The sequence below is a fragment of the Lacerta agilis genome, chromosome 4, assembly GCF_009819535.1.
Source record: "Lacerta agilis isolate rLacAgi1 chromosome 4, rLacAgi1.pri, whole genome shotgun sequence".
Taxonomy (NCBI): Eukaryota; Metazoa; Chordata; class Lepidosauria; order Squamata; family Lacertidae; genus Lacerta; species Lacerta agilis.
Genome location: NC_046315.1, coordinates 55,434,797 through 55,457,768, shown reverse-complemented (window position 1 = coordinate 55,457,768; position 22,972 = coordinate 55,434,797). Strand labels below are relative to the sequence as shown.

The window sequence follows — 22,972 nt, the reverse complement described above, 5'->3', positions numbered from 1 at the left end:
CTCTGGAGTTGCGCCGCTCATCTCACTTTACTGGCCGAGGAAGCCGGCATACACCATCCGGGTCATGTGGCCAGCATGACTAAGCTGCTTCTGGCGAACCAGAGCAGCACACGGAAACGCCGTTTACCTTCCCGCCGGAGTTGTACCTATTTATCTACTTGCACTCTGACATGCTTTCAAACTGCTAGGTTGGCAGGAGCAGGGAACGAGCATCGGGAGCTCACCCCATTGTGGGGGTTTGAACTGCCAACCTTTTGATCAGCAAGCCCAAGAGGCTCAGTGCTTTAGACCACAGCGCCACCCACATCCCTGTAGACTGATCATAGTTCTCCCTAATAGTTCTCTCTTTGTTCCTATCAACATATATGGAGCTTTTGGAAGACACTGTTTTGTTTGTTACTCTGAGTGATATTTAGCTTTTGTCATTCTACCTAAAGGAAAGAACTGCTATAACCTAATCCATACTGGATTGTGCTCAAGGCAGCGAAGCCTCAGATACCAATTGGCTCGAATGTTCACAAATATTCCAACTGCTCAGAGAACTAAACTGTCAGAATGGAAAGTTGTTTGCCTGCCTGGGATTAAATACTGACCCACAGGTCCCAGGAAGAGAAGTAGTTTTGTGGGCCAGACTAAAAGGAAGGGGAGCCAGGGGACACCAGACCTAGACACAATGGGACTAAGAGAAATGTGCAGAGTAGGCAGTAGAGTAAGAAACAGGAACGTGAATGAAGAGCTATTTGGGGGCAAATGGACGGCTGGAGGCTGAACTTTACATCTTGAATTTTGAACTTGCCCACCATATTTGCAGGCTTCTGTTGCTTCTTTGATGCACAAGATTTAGATTCAATATTCCTTACTTACAGCAAGCATTCTGCTCAACCACAGGCCTGAACACCCAATGCAAAAGTGAATGACCAGTTCAAACGTGAGTCCATCTGTCTACTCTACCTTGGGCAGTATTTGCAATATCCGGGAAGCCAGAGGGTTTATAAACCATTTCCATTCAGGGATGATCACTATCTGCCCTTATTGCTACTGTAAAAGTTAGTGAGATACTGCCAAATACAATGTAATGTAATAACATGATGATTAATATTTCCGCCCTTGTCTGACATACAGGTAAAATGGTTCAGCCGGTCATCATTAACCTTTCCCCATTCAAGAAAATGAAACTGAATTCGTAATATAGTAATCAGGCTGGCCCATGCTAAATCATTTAGCATTATATGCTGGGATGGCCTTTGAGACATAATTAGAAAGCTATCCAGGCATTAAAATCTCCCAGTATAACCAGGTCTGCCACTGGGCATTCATCTAAGAAAAGACCAATTAGGTTTTCTTCCAAGATTCACTCAGATACAGCAGAGCTGCTACTGGGAAACTACACTTTCATAGCACTGAGGGGAAGGGACACTTAAAATAATAAGATAAATATTGCTACCCTTTACTGCAAATATCCCAACTAGGTGATGCCAGCATGTTTGAACTGCCTGAAATTCTGCATCTAACAGAGAATTTTGCATATCTCTTTAGAAGGCATTAAACATGTCAAAACCCAGGAAATAACAGCCACCTCATTGCTTAATTCTGCATCTTGGTTATATACCTGATCAACTTTCAACAGGGTATCACTACAGTTAATCATATTATTTAATACTGCAATAATCCATCAAATTATTTTGATTCCACAATCAGATTAGATCACTTGATCCAGTCAAACTCCCTTCTTCTTGCAGAAAGAATACATAGCCCCAGTTAGGCTTAAACATTGATCTTTATCCTATTTAGGGATTATGGAATAGTGCGGAAGAACACTTAATGCCTATTTTCCTTCAAAACTTATGGTGCCCCTGAGTATTCAGGTGAACCTGAGAACTTGGTAACAGAAGCATTCCAATAAAGATGTTATGAGCCACCATCCTAATTTCAAAAAATACACATTCAGAAAAAAGTTCTGGTCATACCTTGACATGGTGAATGAGATGTTCTACTTCATTCACTTTATAGGTCTCTAGTCCCAGCTCCTTAGATAGTCGCAAGACACGGTTTTGTGTTGGCCCCACATATGCCCCTCCTAGGTCCACATATTTGACATGCTTATTCTGGCAGAGAAGGGAACAAAGGAAAAGTTATTGGCAAATGGCTGTCAAACAAAACTTGTGATTCTCCATTTTTGCCCTCAGTTCTGTGCCATGGGATGATTTTTTTTTTTAACGATTCAAAGTATTTATAAGTTCTGCTACTTACCCTTCACCGTAAGTTCCCAGGGTGTGTCAAAGCAACAGAATTAATATACATCTTTTAACACGTGCAAAACCATTCCAGTCAGAGCAAAATGATACAGATCCATCAAAGGAGATGGGTCCCACGAAACAAAATTCTTTCATGGCAGGGGAAAGAGTGAATAGCAGAGTAAAGAGGTGCATCATACGATGAAGGCTCTGCAGTGAAGATGGTATACACTCCCATGTGGGGACAGGGAATCTGACAATTTAGGAGCTGCCCCTCCTCATTAAGGGTACCCTGTTAAAGGGATCCAGGGTGTGTGGATCCGGTCCGAAACTTGGGCGTGGGCTAGGGCTATGCCACGACCCCATCGGTGACCCTCTTAATTGATGTATATCATAGGGCTCCCCCTCTCAGTGGTTGACCCTTTTGAGACTTCCTGCAGGAGTCAGGATATAGTCTGGCTTCACCCAAATGCCTAAGTCAAACCGCTTACATCTATTAACCAATAAAGTTGTGGCCTAATCTATCTCATTAAACCAACATATTTGTGTCTGTGTGTCTATTTCTGAGGGGAACTGTGGGGTGTGGGGCCTTGCCAAGCAATTTAGGGGCTGCAACAGACAAAATCCTCTCCAAGGCCACTATTCTTAACCCTTTAGAGGGTGGTGGAACCACCAAGAGAACCCCCTCTACCAATCATAACACTCAAGAGTGATTATAGGAATGGAGATGTGGTTTTTCATATATTTGGAACTCAAGCCATTTTGGGATTTACACACTAATAAAGAGGCCTTGAATTGGGCCTAGAAACAAAGTGGCAACCCTCAGCAGGACAAAACATGACTTTAGCATGGTGGGAGGGAGGTGGAGATGGCTAAGACAGCTATCAGAATACAACAAGGTTACTTGACATTTTGGCCTGTTGATGGAAGAAGAGTTTGTCATTTTTATACATATACAATTTCTGCAGCAGTGCAGTGCATGGGCTGAAGGCTTGTGGTACAGAAACCTGTTGATGTGAACTGGGTACAAGCCTGGCTAGCATTTTGGTAGGAGACTGCCATGGAACCCTATGTACCACACCTTCCATGGTGGGAAGAAAGTTGTGATACAAATGTAATAAATAACACCATGGGAGAGGAGTTTTCAGCTACCCGACCTCCTGCCGCCGGAAGCCTTGTAAAAAGCTACTGCAAAAGGGGAACATCATGGGACTGGGGTTTCTAGGACCAAGGAGAGAGTGTTAGACTCTCTTGTTATTTTTGCTGTTGCCAGGAGTTGTAACACTGTTAATGTAATGTTGCTATACAGTACTGCAAAGTTTTTTGGAGTTGCAGTATTTGCTATTTTGTTGTTTTATTATATTATGATGAAATAGTTTGCAATGTTTGATTTTGAAATGCATTCTTGTTTTCTTTGTTGCGAGCCATCTGGAGCATCATTTTGTGTGTGGAAAAGTGGCTTGCAAGTAAAACTATGAATGAACGAATAAAAGAGGTAAGACAGGAATACTTACTCTGACCGTGAATGTTCTGCCTCCAACCCTGTCACGGGCTTCCAGGACCACAACACTCAATCCCGAGTCAAACAGCAACTTGGCTGCTGACAGACCTAAAGAGCAAACAGAAGGATGCAATACACTCCCTCCACCATGCAAAGTACTCACAGCTACATGAAATAAGAGTCAACCTTGAAAATGGATTTCATTAAATATTTCAGAGGTTTAAACCACCCAGTTACACATCCTGAACCCATTTAATCACGACTGATTTAACCTCTTCATCTTTGGTTTCCCACTCTAATAAAATGCTATATGCTTTTTTAAAAAAACAATTTAAAATTCTCTTCCACTGTTTCTTTTTGAGAACAGAATGCTGGACTATATGGGACCTTGGCCTGATCTAGCAAGGCTCCTCTTGTGCCATTATTGTACATAATTCAGAGCAAGCATTTGGGAAGGTCTTTGGACTCCAATGATGCAGTGTGACAAATGAGAGCACTTCCTAGCTATGCCACCTTTCTTATCCATTTGAAGGAGAATAATCATTCTACGATATGACACGATATGATACGATACAATAATCTTTATTGTCATTGTCCCATACAGACAATATATTACATGGCAGGAAACTATAGGCATCTCCCATACCTAACCCTAATAATAATTTCACACACAATATGAGGGCACATGCTCTCTGGCATATGTTTCTTGTTTTATGGTTGATATTTAGCAATACATTGAGAATTCCTCTCTCAGCTTCAGTTCTGCAAATGGAAGTTAAACATGCAATTTTATGAAGAACAGTGAAGCAATCACATAAAAATATTCTGTTCTTAAGTTCTATGCAGTATCTCACTGCATACTCTCTTAATTGCTTTTATTTTTGTTAGTTCAAGTTACAATGCTACAAAATGTTACTTTCTTCGTTGCATTACCCTATAGCTCCATAATTTGCACAGTAAACCATGGCTTGGCACAATGTCTGAATTTAGCCATTATGTGCCCTGTGGCAACTCAGCAGCTTTAACTCAAATTTCTCCAAGAGTTGCAGTGGTAGCAAAATTAATAAAAACAACTAAGAATTGACAAGGATTGATCTTATTTGCACAAAGGGCGCAGCAACATTTAGACAGAGGTGAAGCAAGGGAAATGCAGCAGGCCTTCGTAAGTAACTATGGCAACCTGCTATAAAATTGCATCCCCTTAAAGACTGGCTTCTAAGGGCTTTTACAATGGAAATTTAATCTGCAAAGACTGCTTCCCTATCACAGAATAATCTGTATTCAAATTACTGTCTGACTAAAATGTCAGCAATCATAATTATTAACCAAGCTCAGATTTTGGCCTGTTGGGTTCCTGGTGGTTCATCTTTCATCAATCAGAATTTTAGATTTAATCATTTCTCTACCCAAAACATCAAAAAGATAAAATAAGATGAACATTACACTGGTTCTCTCAGTTAGGCTCATCTTTAAAGATGAACTTTGTGCAGTTATAAAATATGAACTGTAAGTGATATTGCTGTATATGAAGAGAACTTGAGAGAAGTATATACACCTTTGATCTGAGAATATCCATTCATTCCCATGGCCAATATTTTCTACAATTTTAACTCAACAATCATCTTCTCCATCCTTCCCTTTGATTGGAAGCTTCCTCTTTGTGCCTTTTGTTTGTCCATTTGCCTCCATGGCTAAATGAGCTCCATGGCTCATCCAAAACCAGCTTCTTCTGTTATGCCACAGGGCCTTATTCTTAGCATCTGTGACCTATTGGTGGCTGCAAAACTCCTTCACCAACCCCAAACAGGTGGTGAAATGAGGTCAAGGAAGGCATCAAAAGACAAACTGAATGGAACTTTTAGAAGCAGCTTTTCAAGCATGATGAGCCCCAAAGACTGGTACATTAAAGAATTAGACTAAAAACCATTTGCAAAAACTAGATGCTTGATTTTGGGGCCAAAAACAAGCATTTCCTCACCACCCTCCTTTGGATTAAGAGCCTGTCTGGAATTTCATCTTTCCAAACCATCCAAGGTCAGGGTCACAGAGCTGTTTCATACTTTCCAAAGCAGCCTGGGGGGGGGGGGAATACAAACCAGTGGTCCTTCCTCTTCCCACACTTCTTGAGAATGTCAGAAACAGCTCCCAGGCATCTACCTCTGTAAGGAAATCTGTCTGCTTTCTGTCCCTACTTGTGTAATGCATTCACTTCTCCAAGGAAAGGGAAACACACAGAGACAGCCAAGAAGATGCTAAACAAGTGTGGGAGGAAGTGCAGTTCATTTGTGTCCTCCCCCTCAGCTTGTTCTGAACATCCAAGCCAGTCTTGCCCACAGATAAAAATAGAAGTGTTTTCTAAAAAGCGCAGTCAGACAGACAGTATACAACACTTAAATGTCTCGAAACGTTTAAAGACAGTTTCACACAGAAAACTTTCCTCCAGATTGTTTTCTCTCCTAAGCACTCTAGAGAACAGCCACTTCAGGCCTAATTTGGAACTCTGGAGTAATTTCACAACTAAATCCTACTTAACAGAATATCTGCTGCTCAAGTGAGACATTAAAAACACCTCTAAAAATTAAGGTGAACGAAGCTACACTCTCACAATCACCACAATGGTGAAAAGTTTTACATAGACAAACTACAGAAAGCACAATAACTGATAATCAAATAACAGTTGACTGTGGAGCCATTGAATTTATGTCCAACTAGGTAGGCCTAATGTACCCACTTTAGATATACAATGGGAAACCAGCTTGTGTTCAGCTACAATTACTGGTACCTGTTTGGTAATGCTGGTCACAGATATTTTTGCAACTATTCAGAATAGGTCATAGTCAGAGTAGTCCCATTTAAATTAACGGATAAGAGCAACTAAGGTCAGTTACTTCAATGAGTCCTACTATGAGTAAAACTTAAGTTAAATACAGCCCAATGTATGTACTCCATATAGGACTGACCTGCTTTAATTAATGAACCTAAGTTAGTTTTGTCCATTAATTTCAATAGGTCTATTCAGAGTATGATTTAGTAGGATGACACCCTGTGTTACTTACTTATGAGGCACCCTGTAGCATCAGCATACTTGACAAATGCCTCTTTCGGCAAGTGGATAGACCAGTGCCTTGCAGCTGTTTTTTCTTGGAGTTCTGATCAGTTTAGTCCATGATAAAATCGGACCCCTTTATACTTATTATTTACAGGCTAACTTGCAAGTCAAGCACTTTCTTGAAAGCATAAGCACAATAAACTTTGCAGTTCACTAGAATATACAGAGACAAACCAAAAATTATGTGATGCACAATGAGGGAACTAGAAAGGGCAAGCCTCTTTTGTTCACAGCTAGAAAGCAATTTCCCCAAGCTTAGATCTCCTTTCAAAGCCCCAACATTCTGCTTATTGCATTACTTTGCCTGAAACTTGGATTTAATAGCATTGGGATCATTAGAACAGTCAGCACAATATAAACAATCTGATTACTGGGCTTCAGCTGAGATATTGAACTTGGCATCAGGCACTTTGATCTCTGTTCTTACTCACTGTCGGTCAGCAAAATTCTGTTAATAAGGTAGCACTGAAATTGCTCAACAGAACAGTTTCACATGTCTTTGATTCTTCATTTCATTTCTCTAACTTTGACAGATTTTTTTGGGGTTCTAAATTGTCTCTGTGTTGAACTAAAGTCATGCAGTAGTTGGGAACACTGGGAAAAGAGTGTTCTATGTAGATTGTCCTGGTCAATGTCTATGGCACATTCGGTATTAAGTATGAAGAGTCCATGCAGACATTCAACTGAACATAATATAATAATAATAATAATAATAATAATAATAATAATAATAATAAATTATTTCAACCCTGCCCATCTGGCTGGGTTTCCCCAGCCACTCTGGGCGGCTTTCAACAGAACATTAAAAACAGAATAAAACTTCAAACATTAAAAACTTCCCTAAACAGGGCTGCCTTCAGATGTCTTCTAAAAGTCAGGTAGTTGTTTATTTCCTTGACATTTGATGGGAGGGTGTTCCACAGGGTGGGCACCACTACTGAGAAGGCCCTCTGTCTGGTTCCTTGTAACCTCACTTCTCACAGTGAGGGACCCACCAGATGGCCCTCGGTGCTGGACCTCAGTGTCTGGGCTGAACGATGGGGGTGGAGACACTGGGCTGAGGCCATTTAGGGCTTTAAAGGTCAGCACCAACACTTTGAATTGTGCTTGGAAACTTACTCGGAGCCAATGTAGGTCTTTCAGGACCGGTGTTATATGGTCTTGGTGGCCTCTCCCGGTCACCAGTCTAGCTGCTGCATTCTGGATTACTTGCAGTTTCCAGGTCACCTTCAAAGGTAGCCCCACGTAGAGGGCATTGCAGTAGTCCAAGTGGGAGATAACCATAGCATGGACCACTTTGGCAAGACAACCTGTGGGCAGATAGGATCTCAGCTTGTGTACCAGATGGAGCTGATAGACAGCTGCCCTGGACACAGAATTGACCTGTGCCTCCATGGACAGCTGTGAATCCAAAATGACTCCCAGCCTACACACCTGCTCCGTCAGGAGCATGGTTGCCCCATTCAGGACCAGGGAGTTCTCCACACCCACACACACCCTGTCCCCCAGAAACAGTACTTCTGTCTTGTCAGGATTCAACCTCAATCTGTTAGATGCCATCCATCCTCCAACTGCCTCCAGGCACTCACAGAGGACCTTCACCGCCTTCACTGGTTCTGATTTAAAAGAGAGGTAGAGCTGGGTATCATCTGCATAGTGATGAACACCCAGCCCAAATCCCCTGGTGATATCTCCCACCGGCTTCATATGGATATTAAAAAGCACGGGGGAGAGGATGGAACCCTGAGGCACCCCACAAGTGAGAGCCCAGGGGTCTGAACATTCATCCCCCAACACCACTTTCTGGACACAGCCCAGGAGAAAGGAGCAGAACCACTGTATAACAATGTAAACAGTCCAAACATTTGCATAGGTCTATGGAACACAGTATTTAGTGGTAAAAAACCACACAGGTCAAGAGAAAACATAAGCCACTTTCTAGCTTCACTGCTCAGGGTTACAATATCTAGTTAGTTGTCCCTCAGAGATATTGGAGGGTGAGATGCCCAGAGACAATGCACCATTTTGAGACCACAGCTTTTTCTTCCAAAACAATAAGAAATGTGATGCCATAAAACATGAATGTATTCTATTGCTTCAGGTAATTTGACCTTCATAGCTGTATCAAAAAGAGATCGTGCAAGTTGTCATACTAAATATTTCCTTGGCAGCTACCCAAGGCTGAAACCAAATGGATATTGTAGCATTATAAGCTATTTAGGCAATTACAGCATGTTGCACAAATTGTTTAATCAGCTGCTTCAGAGGCTGCAGACTCTGTAGATTGGATTCAGAGCCTTATCTGAAATTTGATATCATGTATAGAGGAACTGCAGGTGATAGACAAGAATGGGCTTAATGCTGTGCTAGAAAGGAAGGTCTGTGAGGTTCAAATCTAAAAGAACATGTTACTGGAAATGATAGGGCAAACTATGTGCCCATACAAAATAAGAATGCTGTTCACACCATTTATGGCAGGGGTGAATTTGCCACAATCCTCCACCCCTTGAAAAAGAAGAGAGGTAGTATCTACCTAGGGGAGGACAATGGTCCAAGGGCAATTTTGCCCAATGGGGAGAGAGGTGGTGACAGACTATTTAGGCCTACTCCACCCTGCACTCTTCCCTCTTCTTTATTCAGCACCCTCCCTCCATTTTCCAGCATGGGCCTACAGGCTAGTCATCTGTTTTCCAGGGGCTGAGTAGGATTTTTTTTTTTTTTTGAGACTGTAATTGGCTCCTGGTCTTCTCTTTTTTTTTTACTGACTCCACACTGTTGGGTGATATTTCTTGGAGTGGTGTTCCTTCAGTTTGGCTAGTTGGCATGTAGTCTGGACAGGTGAGAAGATTTCAGAAAGAATAGAACATGTACCTAAGGCAGTGTTGGGTTGTGGGCATCCTTTGGTCACTGTTGTCAGGCATGGCTTGCAGGTGCTGGGGGGATGTGCCCTTTGGCCTGACAGACACAATGGGGTGAATGCTGGTCAATGGGCCACAGTGTGCCTGTTTGGCTCTTATACTCAAGGTCCAGGCACCGGGGAGGGAGGAATATTAGGAAACCTTGCTGCGTGCACACAATGTGCAGCTGTTAACTTGCCCAGATGATTGGGATAGAAATTGCCCCCTCTATTAATGAACACCTACCCAGAATTAATTTGATTTGGTTACATTGGCTGAATGTTTATTCACATTTGGTTGTCTTGACACTTCTTCTTGGTGTGCTGTCAAATTAATACACTGCATAGATATTCTACAGTAGGAATGCTTGATATGTGCTTTCCACCAAAGGAAATAGTCTTGTACAGCCGCATTAGCAGTATTACTGAAAACAGCATACTTGCATGAGCTCTCTCAAAATACCAGATAAATTAGGTTGTGTGAATTTTCATAGTATGGGTACTTGTGACATCACAGAGATGCCTAAAATTGAATATTTCTACCAGAATCTAGCCATCAGCAATATAAATTACAACATAATTGGAACTGATGCAAACTGTTGGGTAGTTTATTATCCACGGCGTGATAATTACCTAGTTTCCATTCCAAGCACTGGAAAGGTTTCCTCACCCACCAGTACCCTTAAGGAAAAGGCAAATTAAGCAGAGATCAAGGGAGCAATCAAAGATACCCCACAGTTCAGAAACAGTCTGTTACCCATGACCAGTTGGAGGAAGGTGTGTGTGTGTGTGTGTATGCTACCACAACCTCCCTTGTTCTTGTTCTTGTTTCCCTCAGAATGAAGCACAGTGGAGACTGTGGTGTTTTTAGGATGCATGGTTTATTTACACATATATACAACCTGAGCCTATGGTGGTGGGGTTTGCAACACTGACACCCCAAGAGCTTCCCCCATAGCTGCAGCCTTGGATTCAAACAGAAATCAAACATCACACAGTCTCTTTCAGTTCCTAGTGTGGTGCTTAAATTCTGGCTCAAATCACTGAAACTCTCTGCTTTCAACTCTGCCTTTGTCCTTCTAACTATCCGCAAGTTGATGGAAGGCCCCACACATATGCTATCTCACACAGAGCCCCTTCCCTTTGCTCCCCTTAATGGCTCATCACCCAGCTGACTGCCTCACCGGGAAGCTAGCCTTGCTCCTGTAGTTTAACACTTGCTGGATCCAGGGGTTAGAAGGGTCCTCGTTCCCAATCATAATGCTCTCTCTCTCTCTCGCTCTCTCGCTCTGGGGAAGGTGACAAGAACAGTTCATTTTGTTTTTTAAAAAATGCTATTATAAATTATTTGTAAAGAGAATGCAGCAATTAAATCCTTCAAAAATGTTGCCTGGCTACCTTACCTAATAGCACAAAGTGATAATAGTGTGAGGGTGTTTCAATAGTGCACAAAGCCATTTTCAACATTGTGCAAGGCTCTATTTGCTGTATTGAGCAAGTTTAATGTTACCTGGTGTTTTGTCTTCAAATGCAATGTCAGCCTTTGAACAGTAGCCATTAAAAATGCTGACAAATTTATGTTTATGGCCCAATAAGGTGAAAAGAATGCAACTGCCCTGTTATAATTTCCCCAAGCTTAGATCTCCTTTCAAAGCCCCAACATCCTGCTTATTGCATTACTTTGCCTGAAACTTGGATTTAATAGCATTGGGATCATTAGAGCAGACAGCATAATATAAACAATCTGATTACTGTGTTTCAGCTGAGATATTGAACTTGGCATCAGGTTGTTTGATCTTTGTTCTTACTGTCAGTCAGCAAAATTCTGTTAATAAGGTAGCACTGAAATTGGTCAAGTTAACAGTTTCACATGCCTTTGATTCTTCATTTCGTTTCTCTAACTTTGACAGATTGTTTTGGGGTTCTGTTAACTCTGTGTTGAACTAAAGTCATGCAGTAGTTGGGAACTCTGGAAAAACAGTGTTCTATGTGAAGCACAGTGGAGACTGTGGTGTTTTTAAGGATACATGGTTTATTTACACATATATACAACCTGAGCCTACAATGGAGGGGTTCACAGCATTAACACCCCAATAGGGCCTGCTTCCCCCATAGCTGCAGCCTTGGATTCAAACAGAAATCAAACATCACCCTGTCTCTCTCAGTTCCTGGTGTTGCTTAAATTCTGTTTCAGATCCCTGACAAATGTATATTCATGGCCCAATAAGATGATAAGAATGCAACTGCCCTGTTATAATATTTAAAGACTAACTAGTGGTGGCAGAACATCTCACCCAGTTATATCCGGTTTTCTTTCCAGAAGGAAGGAAGGCTGTTGTCTACAAATACATTGGGAGGTTGATAAATTCGAGTAGTGCTCTCCTGTGAACAGAGTTGGTGCTATTTGAACACACACACACACCACTGAGTACACAGATGAGTTTCACAGCTCACATCAGCCTTCCTCAAGCTGATGCCCTCCAGATATTACTTGGACTGCAGCTCACAACATTCCGGCCTCTTGGCTGAGGCTGATGAGAGTTGGAGGCCAGCAATATCTGGAAAGTTGCCTCTCACTATCAGGCTGCAGCCAGAGCCATGAAGTGAACTCTACTTTTGAAAGAAGGCTAAACCTGGAAATGGGCAGGGAACCATGGCTTCTCTCCACACATTTAAGCACAGGCCCTTCGTAGGTCCTTCAAACATGTTTCCTGGCTACCTTGTAGTCACCTAACAGCACCAACTGATAACACTGTGAGGGTGTTTTGGCAAGATTCTATTTGCTGTATTGAGTATGTTAAAGGTTACCTGAAGCTTTGCCTTTAAAACCTGAAATCAGTCTTAAATTTAGGTGGCTTGAATAATGACAGAGTTGCCCAGCATGCTTCTGGTGACTGAAGCTTATTAAGTCAATTCTTTGAGAAAAAAATGTCAGCATTATAGTCAGATACATCCACTTTCCAGAAGATATATTACACTACAAAAGGGATTTAGGAAAGTTAAATGCTAAGTCCCTCTTCCCACACTGAATGATAAAAGACATCTGATGATATTCATGCCTGGGAATCTGTATGTCCTGAGCCAAAGGGACAATTTGCTTAGAAAATATTTTTTTCTCATGTTAATTTTGGAATAGCCAAAGTCAAAACATTAGGTCCCTTATACTGGGAAGTAAATATGTACCTAATTTCAATAAGTTGGAGATGGCGTTTGTAAGTGGTCCATGTTTCACAAGCATACAGTAAGGTTGGTAGTACAATAGCTTTGTAAACAAGCATTTTGGTTTCCCTGCGAATGTCTTGGTCCTCAAACACTCTGCACTTCAATCAGGAGAAAGCCGCACTCGCAGAGCTCAGGCGATGCTGGATTTCGGCATCAATGTTGGCCTTTGTGCAAAGATAACTGCCTAGGTAGGAGAAGTGATCAACATTTTCCAACGTTACACCATTGAGCTGGATTTGTGGCGCTGCAGAGGGGTTATTTTGTACTTGTTGGTGCAGCACTTTGTTTTTTGGATGTTGAGCGACAGGCCAAGCTTTTCGTAAACTTCTGTGAAGATATTTAGGATGGTTTGGACATCACTTGGGAAGACAGACGAACTAATATCAGTGTACTGGATGAAGCAAAGATCACCACTGTTGAAGCAATGATTCTTCAACATCAACATCGTTGGACTGGTCATGTTGTGTGGATGCCTGATTATCGTCTTCCAAAGCAACTACTCTATTCTGAACTTTAAAATGGAAAGTGTAATGCTGGTGGTCAACAAAAGAGATTTAAAGACTCTCTCAATGTTGTTGTTGTTCAGTCGTTCAGTCGTGTCCGACTCTTCGTGACCCCATGGACCAGAGCATGCCAGGCACGCCTATCCTTCACTGCCTCTCGCAGTTTGGCCAAACTCATGTTAGTAGCTTCGAGAACACTGTCCAACCATCTCGTCCTCTGTCGTCCCCAACATCAGGGTCTTTTCCAGGGAGTCTTCCCTTCTCATGAGGTGGCCAAAGTACTGGAGCCTCAACTTTAGGATCTGCCCTTCCAGTGACACCGACAACTGGGAAACACTGGCCTGCGGGTGCTCCAATTGGAGAACAGCCTTTACCAAAGGTGCCATGGGCTTTGAAAACACTCAAACTCAGAACACAACGGAGAAACGTGCTAAGAGGAAGGCACACTTGGCAAATCCACACCGTGATCAACTCCCACACAGGAACCAACGTCCCCACTGTGGAAGGACGTGTGGATCCAGAATTGGCCTCCACAATCACTTACGGACTCATTGTTAAAACCATGTTTATGGAAGACAATCTTACTCGGCTATGAGTGATCACCAAAGAAGAAGAATGTACCGGTACCTAATTTATGAGGAAAAACACACACTTTTCAATCTCCTTCACAACAGTCCAGCAGTAACTCTTCACCAAGAATGATGTGAATGATTACCATCTACTGAAAGCTTGCTGGACTTTTTATTTTTGCCTCAGTTCAATGAGTAAACATCCTTCCCTTAAAGGCATATCAGGATATGAGCACATGGCTAGCTTGTTCTTGCTCTCTGGATGCATGGCAGCTGGTTCAACAACCACAAATACAATTGAAGTTGAAGTAAGATTGTGGTGCAGTCACCCAACTAAACCTTTTCAACAGCTCATGCGTCCATGTTTCCTCTATTCTTCATCCCTTCCCATAGCTCAGTCAGTAGAGCATGAGACTCTTAATCTCAGGGTCATGAGCAAAAGATTTATGTATTGCAGGGGGCTGGTCTAAATGGCCATTCTATGTAAACAGTGAGAAAAGAAAAGTTGCCCCAATACACTTTAATCGAACCTAAAGGTTTTAAGCCTACAATATACATTTAACTCTTTTTAACCATTCCCATCACATCCAAACATCCTGCCCGCTACTGCTTCAGGCAGGTCTTCAGAGCATAAAGGCTGCATACAGCAGCAAGCATTGAAAGCACATTATCCCCCCCAAATAATAATAATAATAATCATCATCATCCCGGGAACAGTAGTTTGTTAAGGGTGCTGGGAATTGTTGCTCTGTGAGGGGTAAATTGCAGTTCTGGGGATTCATTAGGGGTAAGCATGTACTTTAAATGTGCTTTGAATTAATGGTGTGCAATGCAGCCAAAGTCTACTAGAGTGGGGTAAGGTAAAGGTAAAGGTACCCCTGACCATTAACTCCAGTCACAAATGGGGTTGTGGCACTCATCTCACTCTATAGGCTGAGGGAGCCGGCATTTGTCCACAGACAGCTTCTGGGTCATGTGGCCAGCATGACTAAGCTGCTTCTGGCAAAACCAGTGCAGCGCACAGAAACGCTGTTTACCTTCCCACCAGAGCAGTACCTATTCATCTACTTGCACTTTGACGTGCTATCAAACTGCTAGGTGGGCAGGAGCTGGGACCGAGCTCACCCCATTGCGGGGATTCGAACCAGTGACCTTCTGATCGGTAAACCCTAGGCTCTGTGGTTTAGACCACAGCGCCACCCGCGTCCCACTAGAGTGGGGTAGGAGGAATTAAAGTGGGACAAGGGTTGAAGTGTCTGACATGCACCTGATACTACTAAGCAGAGCTGCTGACTGAACTAAAAAGTGCACACTATACTTCGTCATTCACCTTCAAAAATGATCCTTTTGTTCTCTTAGCATTTGCTGGAACATTATAGGAGCATGTAAATCTGAAATTGCAAATCTTAACTTCAAAGACTTTTTTGTCAGATGTTGCTCATTAACCCTCACGACCCATATCAAACCTCTAGCTTTCTTCAGTCAATATAATAAAAGGGTTTGTGCTTTCAGAAAAGTGTTATGTGTCATAGGTGGTAACCTGTTGCTTTGAGAGTCAAGGTTTATGCCAAAAGTGAAATACAGAAGATTTGAAAGAACAGTAATGGTAGACAAAGTTTCTGAGGAGATTTTGCCACAGAAGTGCCAACCTTTTATTTAAAAGTTCTGACTTGGTGACTGATGATATTAGAGGCAGAAAGAGAAGCCAACTCTTTGCCTACGTACGTAGACAGCATTTAGCACAAATTGCCAAGAAAATATCTGGAGAAAGAAAGGCCAGTTCTAGTTTTCCAGACTAGACTTTTGAAGTCAGAAATCACTAAGCCCAACAAAAAATACAAAGCTATAAATTTGCCCTTGTGGTTGCATATATGGTAGCCATTTTTATGACAAATGGCCTATGTCTTTTACCAGCTGCATGGCAGAAATTTGAAAGGCCTGTCCTCTCCACCACTGCATATTTCACCTGGGGAAAGTTGCACCTGTTGAGTTTTGACCTGTCATGGACCTGTTAGAGCCACAGAAACTGCCAGAAAATGAGTTTAGAGAACAGTAAATGCATGATGTTAGGTAAGCAGGTTCCTTGGAGTTTTATAGCACATCATCATGCAGACTACAAAGTAACAAACCCTAATCTGAAATAATAATACAAGCCTAACACAGAGACAAATCAGCAAACTGCCACCATTTTCAGCAGGTAGGTTAGTAGTGTATAACAGACCCAAAAGCAAAAGCTCTCAGAATATTGAAAATTCAAAATGCGGGGGGGGGGGGGGGACTCCTCTACTGTAACAGATGGAAATAAGATTGGAAATGTAATAAGACAGTGACACTACCAGTGCAGTACTGTGCATGTCTACTTAGACGTGAGCACCACTGAGTTTGATGGGGCCTACTTCCAGGTGGAACCCTTAGCTGGGAATAAATTCAATTTAACTTAGTGGGATTAACTTCTGAGTAGGCATGTAGATGATTGCACTGTGACTGACCTAGAAAAAGACCTTGCTTCATTTCAGATTGCTGCCCCACCCTAATCTACAGGTTTTTAGGCAGGAACACCTCAGCCCCCCAAAAAAATATTCTGTAAAGGTAAGAGCAGACAGCAATCCATTTTTTCCTACCCCTTAACAGTGGATAAGTTTTAAGCCTCATTCCCTCCTTCAATGCCTTAAAGGCATCTCTCCATCCTTTCCCTTCGATAAGCCTTTTCTTCCTTACTCTAGTGCTTCCCTTTAAGATAAGAGAAGAGGAAAACAGAATTATGTAAATAGCATGGAGGCACCTTTCTCACTGCTCCTTCTGCTTGCCTGTTTTGATCTCATCATCACCATCATGTTACTACTGATGCTACTGCGGGTACAAAGAGTGGCAATTTATTTGGGTCGTGTTACTAGTGGTGGCAACCAGAATGGATCCACTAGCTCCAACGGAGCTAATAAATAAAGGCACAACAGGGATCTGCCTCAAAAAGTCTCCCTTCTAGCTAGATCTCTCTCCACTCTAACCATGCAATTAATTATCATCTTTAATTAATTAAAGGCTCCCAAAGGAGCCCAGGGCAAGAATTTCTAGGCGCTTATTTGGTGCTTCCACTACAGGGTGTAGGGCAAGACAGTCAGCCTTCCTTGCCAATGACCCCTTTGGATCTAAGATGACACACATCTGGGTACCACAAAACAAAACACGAACTTATGGGCACGGCCTTGGGAGTGCTTCTGCCAGAATAAGGTGCAACCGGCATTAAGCGAGGCTAGGATATCGCCAGCCTGCAGACATCCTTGTTGAGGGAGCCAGACAGATCGTCCCTGGTGAGAAAGAGCAGTCGGGAGACGGGGGGCGACTCCAAGGAGCAGCCGGCGCCCCTCGTTTGATATGGAACAGGCTGCCCGGGCGGCTGCTGCGCAAGAGCGCGTTATCAAACCATAAGAGCAAAGTCGTCTGCGTTCTGGCGGGGACGGGGGACCCGGCAGCTTCGTCAGTCTCTGCGAGGGATATTAGTGTTTTCCAGCCAGTTTAACCCAGTATAACCCAGCGACTGGATTGGGGACAACCCTGGCACGACCCGAGCGAGGCGCACGCACGCACCTTCTCCCTACGGCCCGGAGATGCTTTCGCGCCCGCCCCGCCCGCCACTGACCTGAGATGCCTGCCCCGATCACGACCACATCGCACTTCTGGCTGCTCATGGTGGCCGCCTTCTCTCTGCCCGTCGGCTGGCTGGCTGCTCTTTCTAGCGGCCGCCGAGACTCCTGGAACAATTGCCAGCCGGCGGCAGCAGCAGGAGCAACAGCGCTAGCTCGGCGCCGCCCCTTCGTGCAGTCTCGAGGGGAGCCCCACCCCCTGCTTTCCTCCTGCCAAGGCGGCTGATGGAGCTGAGGCTCTCCATGGAGCTCGCCGTTGGTCGACTCTCTCTCTGGCCAAGAAAGAGACAGCAAGAAGGCAGAAGCTTCTTGCCCCTGAGCAAGAGCCAGCGCCATTTATTGGCAGTGGGGACAGGTAGCCCCTGGGCCTGGCAGGGCGGCCTGTGGCCAAGGAGGTCATGTAGACAGGGGCAATAAGGTCACATGTGTGGGACCAGGAGGCAACTGTTTAACGACACAAGAGCAGGGACAAGTAGTTCTGGTGGACTGGAAAGCACAGCAGCTGTTTAAGCACCTAGCACCTATCTCAACTGAAAAGTGTCTCACCTTGGTTTAGGAGGGGTCCCTGCTGTCACACTTTCTAGTGGGGGTTGATGTCACAATAACCACACTCAGAAGTAAGTGCCACTAAATTCCATGGAGATGGCACTCATAGAGGACTACAGCCTGAATGTGTTAGTTTTTTTTAATGTTTCTTTGCTTTTTTGTTTTATCATATCATCAATACATAATATGGTATAGTCAAACACTTGGTAGTAAGAAGGAAAAAAAGAAAAAAGAATAACAGAATTATAAAATATATATCTGTAAGTAATAATAAAATTGGTTTATTAAAATTGTTGGTTGGTAAAATAAAAAATTATTAGGAGATAATTTGTGAGGGCTCCCCAGAAATTTCGACTGCCTAGGGGCCTACACAGGGTTTAATCCGGACTTTCAGACCTGTGGAAAACTATTATCACACACACACCAACTTACTTACTTCCATGGCTTATGCCACCAAGTGGGGAAACGGGACGTGCTGCTCCTGGGCCATAAGCTTCTAAGGCACAATGGTCAAACTGAGTTTGCAGAGGGGAGATGCCAGTCCTAGTCAGGTATTTTTAAAACATCATGGAAATAGCATGTGGAAGGGCTAGGATGGCCACATTCCCCAAAAGTCATTCCCTTCATATTCCATGCACAACCTCCCCACTTTAAGGGAAAGATCCAAAGGGGGGGGGGTCTTCATATGTTCAGCTGAATGCACTTAGAATTCTCACTGTGACCACAAATTGTGACTATGTGTACTATTTCTATATAGTTTGGAAGAGTGTCTGAATAAGACTTTGATCAGGTAGTGATCTGGCTAGGAAAGTGACCTTACTTCAGTGCCACCAGAAGCCTGCTTCAGTGATATTTGCATCTGGTTAGAGGGGGATTACAGGAAATTGAATGCAGATTTCCAAAGAATAGCAAGGAGAGACAAGAGGGCATTTCTAAACGAGCAATGCAAAGAAATAGAGGAAAATAACAGAATGGGAAAAACCAGAGATCTGTGCAAGAAAATTGGAGATATGAAAGGAACATTTCATACAAAGATTACCACAATTAACGACAAAAGTGGAAAGGACCTAACAGAAGCAGAAGACATCAAGAAGAGGTGGCAAGAATACACAGAGGAATTATACCAGAAAGATATGGAGGTCTCATACACCCTAGGTAGTGTGGTTGCTGACCTTGAGCCAGACATCCTGGAGAGTGAAGTCAAATGGGCCTTAGAAAGGCTTGCTAACAACAAGGCCAGTGGAAGTGATGATATTCCAGCTGAACTATTTACAATTTTAAAAGATGATGCTGTTAAGGTGCTACACTCAATATGCCAGCAAGTTTGGAAAACTCAGCAGTGGCCAGAGGATTGGAGAAGATCAGTCTACATCCCAATCCCAAAGAAGGGCAGTGCCAAAGAATGCTCCAGCTACCACACGATTGCACTCATTTCACACGCTAGCAAGGTTATGCTTAAAATTCTACAAGGCAGGCTTAAGCAGTATGTGGACCGAGAACTCCCAGAAGTGCAAGCTGGATTTCGAAGGGGCAGAGGAACCAGAGACCAAATTGCAAACATGCGCTGGATTATGGAGAAAGCTAGAGAGTTCCAGAAAAACATCTACTTCTGCTTCATTGACTATGCAAAAGCATTTGACTGTGTCGACCACAGCAAACTATGGCAAGTGCTTAAAGAAATGGGAGTGCCTGATCACCTCATCCGTCTCCTGAGAAATCTCTATGTGGGACAAGAAGCTACAGTTAGAACTGGATATGGAATAACTGATTGGTTCAAAATTGGGAAAGGAGTACGACAAGGCTGTATATTGTCTCCCTGCTTATTTAACTTATATGCAGAATTCATCATGCGAAAGGCTGGGCTGGATAAATCCCAAACCGGAATTAAGATTGCCAGAAAAAATATCAACAACCTCAGATACGCTGATGATACAACCTTGATGGCAGAAAGTGAGGAGGAATTAAATAACCTTTTAATGAGGGTGAAAGAGGAGAGTGCAAAATATGGTGTGAAGCTCAACATTAAAAAACTAAGATCATGGCCACTGGTCCCATCACCTCCTGGCAAATAGAAGGGGAAGAAATGGAGGCAGTGAGAGATTTCACTTTTTTGGGTTCCATGATCACTGCAGATGGTGACAGCAGTCACGAAATTAGAAGACGCCTGCTTCTTGGGAGAAAAGCAATGACAAACCTAGACAGCATCTTAAAAAGCAAAGACATCACCCTGCCGACAAAGGTCCGTATAGTTAAAGCTATGGTTTTCCCAGTAGTAATGTACGGAAGTGAGAGCTGGACCATCAAGAAGGCTGATCGCCGAAGAATTGATGCTTTTGAATTATGGTGCTGGAGGAGACTCTTGAGAGTCCCATGGACTGCAAGAAGATCAAACCTACCCATTCTTAAAGAAATCAGCCCTGAGTGCTCACTGGAAGGACAGATCCTGAAGTTGAGGCTCCAGTACTTTGGCCACCTCATGAGAAGGGAATACTCCCTGGAAAAGACCCTGATAAAAGGCGAAAGATTTATACGATCTGAGGAGAAGCCAGAGTATCCGAGACCAGAGGGAGGAGAAGGTGACGCAGGATTGGAAGAAATTTAAGGATTATTTACTTAATTGTGTAAAATTGAATATTTGAGCAGAATTAATCAGAAGAATCGGCTTTAGCAGGTTAATGTCAGATAAAATTGTTCAGAAGATATTTTAGTTGTGAATGATTTAATTGTTAAAGAGTACTTTAAGATATTGAGTTTAAGTTATGATTTATATTGGATTGAGTGAATCTAAAGAGTATTAAGAGATATGGTAAATGTTAATGGAAAAAGATATAAAGTTACCTAAAATGTATATATGATTTTGAAGGCAGTGGAGGGAACAGGGGAAGTCCCCTAACAGAGAAGTTAGAAATAAGAAAAGTACAAAGATAGGTGTTGGTTAAGGTATTATAGGTTTTTTCTTTTGTTTGTTGTTACTGTTATTGTTTTTATCTTGTTTATTGTTTATTGTGTAGTGTGTGTTTATGGTGTTTATGCTGATGTAGTGTTTTCTCTTTGTTCTATTGGAAAATAATAAAAAATCTTATAAAAAAAATGGAAAAGACCCTGATGTTGGGAAAGATGGAGGGCACAAGGAGAAGGGGACGACAGAGGATGAGATGGTTGGACAGTGTTCTCGAAGCTACTAACATGAGTTTGGCCAAACTGCGAGAGGCAGTGAAGGACAGGCATGCCTGGTGTGCTCTGGTCCATGGGGTCACGAAGAGTCGGACACGACTGAACGACTGAACAACAACAAGGGGGGGAGAGAACAAAGCCCCCTTCTCCTCCCTTTCCCATTCATTCCACCTGCATGAAATAAACCTGCTCAAACAAGACTGTTTTTCAACTAGCAATCACTTCCAGATCTGTAAGGTATTAACAGGCTGCAGACCGGCATTGCTTTCAGGCTGGCTTGGGTGCTTAGCAACAATCTAATTCACAGCATCCATCCCCAGGGCTGTGGCTCACATTACATTGTCAAGATACAGATGCTCTTTTGCCAGACCCACCCATGTCTGCTGCCTGGCAGAAGGGCGAGTCACTGCTGCTGTCAACCCAAGCCGGAGCATGCTTAGCAGGACCCAAGCAAAGCAATGGGGCAGGTATAAGGACAAGGCACACTGCATATTGCCAATCAGTGCCACATGCTCATTATTATGAGGAGATGAGATGAGATTTTAGATCATGCTTGAGAATATCTGTATGTATCTTTATGGGGTGTCCATATCTTGTAAGGTTTGTTGGGGTCAAGCAGACCACATTAAGAGCAGTGTGCTGCTTACTCGGGTTCTCTTGGAGAAGAAAGAGAGAGCAGGGAGAAGCTGCCTTTGAGCAGCTCAGAGAGTATTTGCTCATCTAGCCCAGGATTGTCTACTACTGTGACAAGACAATTTTGAGCAAGGTATGAATGCAGGAACAGCCTTATATCAAATCAGACCATTGGCCGATAAGGAGTTGCTTTATACCAAGTCAGGCAATGGTCCATCTAGTTCAGAATATATATATTGGAACAAATGGCAATCTGCAGGAAACCCAAGTGCCATTTGGTCCAATTCAGTGATAAACTGCAGGTTTTCCCAAGGGAAAGCAGCAGGGCAAACAGAGTTGTGGACATGTCCCAACTGTGGTGCTCCAGGATGCTTTCAGGGTGCTTTCAGACAGGAGTCTTTCCTAAGCCTACCCAGAGATGCCTTTTGGATGCAAAGCATGTTCTCTGTCTTTGATCTACAGTCCACTCTGATCACCTGCTACCCAGTCCCTTTTTAACTGGAGATGCCAGAGATTGAAACTGTTTAGATTCACCCCTTTAAAAATTGACTGCAGTCTAAGAAACTGTTTTAAGAGCAGCGGTTTATGCTCCTCAACAGCCTGCTAAAATGGCAGTTTAATAGTGCACTCCAACTTCTCTTTCCCCCCTTAGCAAATACACAAATCCAAGTGCCACACAATCCTATTAACTTCAGACATTGGCAAGCCATGCTCAGACAGGTTCTGAAAAAATAAACCTATGCTGCCAATACTCGTGGTAAATCAGTATACAATAAGCAGCACAAAAACGGCACACACAAATATACCAAACCATTCCACGTTCTGAATTCTATATTGGTAGTCCAACCAAAGAGAGAGCAATACAAGAAGTCTAACAAAGAAGCCACAAACAGAAAACTCATTCAAGTTAGTGCAACAGGACAATCTCAGTCTTTAAATTTCTT

General features: G+C 43.0%; 1 protein-coding gene across 1 annotated transcript in view; it reads right to left on the bottom strand.

Moving 5' to 3' along the window:
- The window catches only part of LOC117045767 (amine oxidase [flavin-containing] B-like), a 37,580-nt gene extending 19,744 nt beyond the window's left edge, over nt 1-17,836 (bottom strand). The window contains exons 1-3 of the mRNA XM_033147133.1: nt 17,672-17,836; nt 3,749-3,843; nt 1,968-2,105 (exon numbers count right to left, since the gene is read on the bottom strand). Coding sequence (XP_033003024.1) covers nt 1,968-2,105; nt 3,749-3,843; nt 17,672-17,720 — 282 coding nt within the window. The 5' untranslated portion in view covers nt 17,721-17,836. The remainder of the gene's footprint in view (nt 1-1,967; nt 2,106-3,748; nt 3,844-17,671) is intronic.
- Nucleotides 17,837-22,972: the final 5,136 nt, after the last annotated feature.